General features: G+C 55.4%; 1 protein-coding gene across 1 annotated transcript; it reads right to left on the bottom strand.

Annotated features, from left to right (window-relative positions):
• Window positions 1–3813: 3813 nt before the first annotated feature.
• CST11 (cystatin 11) lies at window positions 3814–6283 on the bottom strand. Its single transcript, XM_032461167.1, has 3 exons — window positions 6059–6283; window positions 5480–5584; window positions 3814–3936 (listed from the first exon to the last, which is right to left on the bottom strand). Exons 1-3 carry the CDS (start codon window positions 6281–6283, stop codon window positions 3853–3855), a joined length of 414 nt encoding a protein of 137 aa, XP_032317058.1. The 3' UTR covers window positions 3814–3852.
• Between the last annotated feature and the right edge of the window lie 1244 nt (window positions 6284–7527).

The raw sequence follows: 7527 nt of genomic DNA, 5'->3' as shown, positions 1-7527 counted from the left end.
CCAGAGGTCCAGGACCGAGCTTCACCCAGCAGTGGGCAGGCACCAGCTTCTCCTGCCAGGAACCCTGCATAAGCCTCTAGTCCAGCCTCATCCACCAGGGGCAGATAACAGAAATAAGAAAACAACAATTCCAAAGCCTGTGGAAGGAATCCACACACACATAAAGAGACAGACAATATGAGATGGCAAAGGAGTATCTCCCAGGCCAAGGCACAGGATAAAATCCCAGAAGAAGAAATAAGTGATGAGGAGATAGGCAATTTATCTGAGAAAGAGTTTAAAGTAATGATGGCCAAGATGATCAGAGAACTCAAGAGGAGTATAGATACACAAAGTGAAGCTTTTAGCAAAGAGTTGGAAAATATAAAGAACATCCAAACAGAGGTGAAGAACAAAATCACTGAAATGAACAACCCACTAGAAGGAACCAAGATGAGACTAAATGAGGCAGAATAACGGATCAGTGAGCCAGCAGACAGATTAGTGGAAATCACTACTGCAGAACAGAAAAAAGGGAAAAGAATAAAAAGGAATGAAGATAGTTTAAGAGAACCCTGGGACAACATGAAGCACTCTAATATTCACATTATGGGGGTCCCTGGAAGAGAAGAGAAGAGAGAAAGGACCTGAGAAAATTTGGGGGGAGATAATCACTCAAAACTTCCCCAACTTGGGAAAGGACACAGTCACCCAGGTCCAGGAAGTGCAGAGAGTTCCACACAGGATCAACCCAGAGAGGGACACACCAAGGCACATGGTCATCAAACTGACAGTTAAGGATAAGGAGAAAATGTTAAAATTAGCGAGAGAAAAGCAACAAATAACATACAAGGCAACTCCCATAAGGTTATCAGTTGATTTCTCAGCGGAAACTCTGCAGGCCAGAAGGGAGCGCACGATATATTTAAAGTGATGCGAGGGGGAAACTTAAAACCAAGAACACTGTGCAGCAAGGCTCTCTTTCAGACTTGAGGGAGAAATCAAAAGCTTCACAGATAAACAAAAGCTAAAAGATTCCAGCACCACCAAACCAGCTTTACAACAAATGTTCAAGGACCTTCTCTAGTCATCAAACCATAAGAAAAGAGAAAAGAAGAAAGAGAAAAAAGAGAGAGAGAGATCTACAAATATTGCTTTGTCAGTTTGGGGTCTTACGTGGTTCCTTATAAATTTTGGAATTGTTTGTTCTAGTTCCGTGAGGAATGTTGCAAGTACTTTGATGGGGGTTGTGTTGGATCTGTGGGTTGCTTTGGGTGGTGTGGCCGTTTTGATAGTGTTGATTCTTCCAATCCAAGGGCACAAGAAATCTTTCCATTTCTTTGTGTCATTTCAGCTTTCAGAGTACAGGTAACCTCCTTGGTTAGGTTTATTTCTAGGTATTTGGTTGGTTTTGATGTAATGGAAATGTCTCTGCCAGTTTTAAAATTCTGGTTTTTGAAGTGAAAAAAAAGTGAATGAAGGGCCACAAATGGCAAAGTAGCCTTCGTTCTTCTGGGTGAGCTGGATTCCATTCCGTATATATATACACACACACTGCATCTCCGTTGTCTATTCATCTGTTGATGTGCACTTGGGGTGCTTCCATATCTTGGCAATTATAAAGAATGTTGCTGTTAATAGTGGGGTGTATGTATCTTTTTTAATTAATTCTTATTTTGCGGTTGGCTTTATTCCTTTGATAACTATGTAAGTTTAAAAAGCTAAAGCTCTCTAAACGTTCTTGGAAACAATGAGCAGTACATATGTGTAAATTAAAAGATGTATGTGCGGTGAAACAAGAGATCTATCAAGCCATGAACGACCTGGAAGAGACTTAAAAGACACATTACTAAATGAAAGAAGCCAGACTGAAAAGTATACAAATTGTACGATTCCAACCAAATGACATTCTGGAAAAGGCACAGCTTCAGAAACAATAGAAAGATCGTGGTTTCCAGGGGTTTGGGGAGGGGAGGGAGGGAGGGAGGGATGAACAGATGGAGCGCAAGGGATTTTTAGGGCAACGAAAGTATTCTGTATGGTACCGTAGTGGTGGCCACACGTCATTATGCATTTGTCAAAGCCCACAGAATGTACAACAGCAAGAGTGAACCCTCGAGCAAACTATGGACTTCGGCTGGTGATAATGTGCCCGTGTTGGCTCAGCGACTGAACCAGACACGCCACCCTGACGAGGGACGTCGAGGGGAGGGGAGGATGTATGTGTGGGTGGGGAGGGCTGTGTGCGAACTCTCTGTATTTTCTGCTCAGTTCTGCTGTAAACCTGAAACTGCTCTAAAAGAATAAAGTCTATTAAATAAATAAATAAACTTAATTACCACCTCCCCTAAAAAAAAGCCTTAAAAAAAGAATTAAAATTTTTTAAAAGATGAGGAAACTGTAGGTTAGCATCTTCCCAGATAGTTGGTAGAGGGGATTCTCACCGGGGCCCCACCTGAAACAGGGTCTCAAGGACTCCAGAAGTTTGCTAGGGAGAGTCGAAGTCGGAAAAAATGGTTCTTTCAAAGCTCCAGCCTCCTCCAGCCGGTGGAGACCTGGGCGGAGACCGTCATCCCAGTTCACCTGTGCGGAGGGCGGCCCGTTGGTGTTCTGCCGGGCCCCCTCGCATCTCACCTTTCTGTGCACACCAGCCCGGGCTCCGCATGCCGACACCTGTGCCCCTCCCCTCTGGCTGCGCACTCTGCGCTCGGGCCACCCCAGGCCAGAGGTTCCAGGGAACTAGTGCCCCTTAAGAGCTGTCCTGCAGCCAGTGACCGGCCAGGGCTGCGGGATAAACGCCGGCTCCCTCTCCCTGCAGGTCGATGGATGCTGCGTGCATGTGGGCGCGCGTTTTCCACAGCGTCTCCATGATATTAAACCCCAAGGCTTTAGCCTGAGCCCTTGGGCGGGACCTTGCTGGTCCCGCGTGAGGTGCGTGAGGACGGCTGTGACCCAGCAAACTGCCGGCAGCCGTCCGGAGAACAAGGAGGGGGTCGCGTGGGGACACGAGCCCGGCGATGCTGTCTTCAGTCCTGACTCGAGCTGTCAGGTGGGGGTTGCTGACTCCTCGCTGCCCAGGTGACACCCGTGGGCAGGGGCCCCTGTGACGCGGCGTGCCTGGTCCCTGTCCTCCATCCTCCCTCCGGAGGGAGTCCCCTCTCAGGTCTGCTGGGGAGAATGAACGGGGATTGCAGCCCACGTCCTCCTCCTTCCCGCAGGGGCCCACCTTGCCCTGGGCCCTCTGGGCCAGGAGTCCCTCTGGGAAGATACCTGCCCTGGCCCAGCGTGGCTGATGCTGGGGGTGTGGGTCTAACTGTAGAGTTTGGGCTCAGAAAGTGCACGTGACGGCAAAAATGAGGCACAGCTCCCAGCCTGGCCCTTGTCAGTGACGACGCCCTGCTCATCTCAGTTACTCACATCACGTCCCCTCGTTCCACACTTCAGGCAAAGGAGGTCCTTTGGGCCCCTCGGAGGTGCCGCCACAGGCGTCCGTGCCAGCACCCTCCGCTGCTCACTCAGGTAATCGGAGCGTCTTCCCTCCTCCTGCTTTTTCTCATCTTCTCCTTCTTATTTTAAAATCTAGAGGATCCCACTCGATATGAGAACGAGGCTGAAATTCTGCTGTCGTTCAGGAACGGGCCATCAGACCAAGAATTACACCTGTCACCCCACTTGGACCCCAAAGCTGTGCTAGCCGGGAATAACTCAGACCGTGTCATTATGAGCTGAAGAATTTGGGGGGCGGGGAGTGGAATCACAGACATTCAGAGCGCTAGGAGAAGAGGTTGACCAGCATTTATTTTCCACACGGAGCGCGGCAGTCGACGTCGGGTTCTTTCACACACAGTGACCGCCGGATGTGCGCTGGGACCTCTAGCCATCGGTGCAGTTTTTGGTCAGAAGTTTATACTTTTCAAACCAGGGCAAAACAGACACTGAGAAGAAGCAATCGATTTTCTAAAAAACAAAACAAAATGTGAAAAAGATCTACCTGCAGGCTGAGAACTTTACAGGGGAAGGAAGCCAGAAACACCAGTGCCCTGTCTGCAGCCCCCCGTGGGGCCATCATTGTTTTGATTTCAGTGACTCGATAGCTGCTCAACTCATCCCCCAAACGTCCTCCTGCTGTGGTTGGAAGTGGAGACTGGAAGCAAAGTGTCCCCCGCCCACACCCACCGTGGGGGCCACGGCCGCTTCTCCCCTTTTCCACCCCAGGTGGTCCCCACACACTTCCCGGGCGGGGCCCCTCCTCCCATCCTGGCCCCCCTTCCACCCGGTCCACCATCTTCCCTCTCCTCCTCCCGCCCTCCCGTCCTCCCAGCCTCACGCCCCCTTCCTCCCCCGCCCTGTTTCCTCCGAGGCCCCCTCCTCCCCGCCTCCCTCCCCTCCCACAAGGGAGGGTCAGGCAACATATTTTGCACATTGTTGTCATTTCTCAGCACGACTTCACTTTCCTTCTCTTGGTTGGAAAGCCCGGGGCTGCAGTGAAGAGGGGGCCGGGGAGGATGAAATGCTTACAGTTCCCCTAAAACAGAAGTCCGAGTGCTAACTTTGGCTTGATCTCTCACACCTATCAGCTTCTCTCATTATACTCCACTGTTACCATCATGATCTCCAGGGAAGGACCAGGAAAGTCTAACTTGCTAGATTTTGGAGAATTCTCCACGTAGGTGGAGCTCACAGATGGACGTGTGTCTGTGCTGAGAACACAGGAGACCTTTACAACCAGGGTGACCGTGGAATTTATGAGACAAACCAGGACACGGTGTAAGCAGGTGGGGACACTGTTAACAATGATGCTAAGAAGTTGGACACAAACCAGGACGCTCAGGACAGACATGCCCCTGACCCCCCTCTGTTAGCTCATCTGGGTAAAGAGAGGGCTTTGCAGGGCTGCTGGGACTTGGGACCTTCAAGGCCCCAAGAGCGAGGGCCCGCCGGACCATGCTGTCCCAGATGGCCGGGGTCCAGCTGGCCGCCCCGGATGTGGACACACTGGGTGGGGGCGGTGGCCCCCGAGCCGGTCACGGGCCCGCGGATTTGCCCCCTCCCTCCCCCGCCCCAACACCCTTGAACTGTCTCTGAGCCCACTTCCCCATCCCTCCTCCTCGTCACTGGAAGAAAGGGGCAGAGGCCGCAGCCCAGCCCCTGTGAGACTGTCAGGCTGACGTCCAGATTTTCAGTGGGAGCTCTGGCGAGGTCCCCCGGCTGCTAAAATGGTATGACAATCATTACTTCCTTCGACCTCAGAGTGTCCCCCCGCAGCTCAGTGACCTGGGCTCCCCCCTCCAGACCCCTCAACTGCCCCGAAATCCTTCCAGCCATAAAGGCGCAGAGCCCGCCGGGCGGGGTCCTGGTCCCTCTCTCCGTCACTTCTCCGCCTCGAGAAAGGAGGTGCGAGGTGTGCGTTCTTCTCAAGCAAGCTGGGTACCTCCCCAGTACTCCCACCCCCCTCACCCCAAACCACAGGGGGAGCCACGCAGAGGGGCGTGGCCCGCACCTTGTAGAGCTCCCCGTCCTGAAAGCTGCAGTTGTTGGCCTCCGACTTGAAGCAGACGGTCCTGCGCATCTCCACGTCGATGTGGTACTCCATGTGGTCGGTCAGCTGCAGGAGCAAGGGGCAAGGAGATGAAGGGCCACCAGCCCTTCCCTGCAGGGCCGCCCTGGACAGACTGGGGCTCCTCCCTCCTCCTCTTGTCTGCTGCCCGTGCTGCCCTGTCCTCCGGGGAGAGCTCCCCAGAAGCCACCGCTCGGGCAAAGTCACCCTGGGGTGGCCTGCGTGATGCCCACTGCTGGCCCACGGCAGGGAGCAGGAGCCCCGCCAGCGTGGAAACAGCCTGAGCCGGGCACACGCGGCGGGGCCGGGCGCCCGGAAAGCAGGCACCGGGTGGCGGTGGGCAGCTGGGGCCCTCGGCTGTGCTGGGCCGGCCCTGGTCCTGCGCGTCCCCTGCGTCCATCTGCTCCAGGGAATTTCTGTTTCTCTTAAAACACCCGCTTCTGACTAAACGAGGCCAAGCTGACCGGCGCAGCCCCAGCCCGCGGCGCCCTGGCAGGGCTGGTGAGGGGAGGGGACACTGACCTTCTGCACAACCTTGGGGACCCGCACGACCCGGAAGTTGTACTTGTCCTCACTCTTCTTGTTGAACTCCTTGGTCACGTAGTCCAGGGTGGTCACCACGACGGACGCCGACGCAGGCACCTCCCGGACACTGATGAAGGTCTTCCTTCTTGTTTGGTAGGTGAGGGCCACCAGAGCCCCCACAATGGCCAGCAGCAGTCGGGGGCCCTGCGGGGCTCTGGCCATTGTCGCTGGGCGGGGGGCCTCTTCCTTGGGCTGCCAGAGCTGGTCAGTGTGCTGGCCGCTCTGCTCGGCCGGATTTAAGCCAGCCCGGGGCGGGGGGACACCTACGCTCCCCTCCCCGGTCCAGATCTGCATTCACACCTGCAGGGAAGGCGGGCAGACGGCAGCTGCAGGCTCAGCGCACCCACCACCTGCTCCGTCCCTCACAGCTGTCACACACGTATGCACCCCACCCCTCTCGGCTGCACACCCTCTCCCCTGCCCAGCATTTCTGGGTGGGAGCCAGGCTGGGGCTTCTGTCCACAAAGCTCGGCTCAGCCGGGGCCGTGGGAGGCCTGGCGCACGGGAAGGGACGGGGACGCGGGGGCGCGGGGGCGCAGGCAGCAGAGCGGGACGAGCTGGACGCCACCCCCTCCTGTGCCCCTGATGTTCCCGGGCTGTCCTTCCGATCGTGCCCTCCCCACCTCCCTGGCTGGCGGGACACAAGCTCACCCACTACTCAGACCTGGGCGTCGTCTGCCTGCCCCTGTGGGAGGTGTCTGCCCCGCCCCGGAGAGCTGTGCTCCCCAGAAAACGGAGGGTGGGCCCCGAATGGGAACCTGCGGGTGTAGTCATGACGCTCTGTGTTCACGTCCCACCGTCCCTGAGGGTGGACCCTCTGTGGCACTGGGACAACGCTCAGCCTCAGTCCAGAATCCAGGTGTCCAGTCTCTTCAGATGCTCGGAGCTTAGACGGTGTCTCGAGCTGCTCTTCTCCCTCCTGGGGCTGCGGGTGGGCAGCGGGGCAGACAGCTTCTCCTTCTGTCTCCCATCCATCCTCTGTCTGCTGCCTCCCCATCTCACCTCGTGGCTCCTAGGCCCCCTGGAGCCAGAAGAGGAGCCAGAAGAGGAAGAAGGAGAGGGACGGGGAGCTCTGGCCACAGAGCCCTGGGCCCTGCGAAGTCTGGAGCCGACTGCAGTGCGGGTCCCTCCCCAGCTCTCCCCCGGCCCCTGCGGGAGCCTGCCCTCTCCTGGCAGCTCGTTGGCGTCTTGCGGCTGTGGGAACAAGTTACCACGCGTGGTGGCTTCAAACAGAACATGTTTTGGGTTTTTTTGTTTGTTTGGTTTTGATTTTTTTCTTTTGTTTAAAAATTGAGTTACAGTCACTTTTCAGCGTTGTGTCAGTTTCTGGTGCGCAGCACAGTGCCTCGGTCGCACACGCACATACATGTATTCATCTTCACACTCGTTTTCCCCGTGAGCTACTG

Source organism: Camelus ferus, chromosome 19 (genome assembly GCF_009834535.1).
Source record: "Camelus ferus isolate YT-003-E chromosome 19, BCGSAC_Cfer_1.0, whole genome shotgun sequence".
NCBI lineage: Eukaryota > Metazoa > Chordata > Mammalia > Artiodactyla > Camelidae > Camelus > Camelus ferus.
Note: the sequence above shows the minus strand (reverse complement) of the source record. Positions and strands in the feature narration are given on the sequence as shown.

What these genes read in the sequence shown, in the direction of transcription:
- CST11 (XM_032461167.1), bottom strand. Translation starts at nt 6,283, where the DNA reads ATGGCCAGAGCCCCGCAGGGCCCCCGACTGCTGCTGGCCATTGTGGGG. An exon ending in TCCCCAAGGTTGTGCAGAAG is followed by an intron (nt 5,585 to 6,058) that starts GTCAGTGTCCCC and finishes TTGCTCCTGCAG; the next exon opens with CTGACCGACCACATGGAGTA. An exon ending in AGGACGGGGAGCTCTACAAG is followed by an intron (nt 3,937 to 5,479) that starts GTGCGGGCCACG and finishes TTTGTTTTTTAG; the next exon opens with AAAATCGATTGCTTCTTCTC.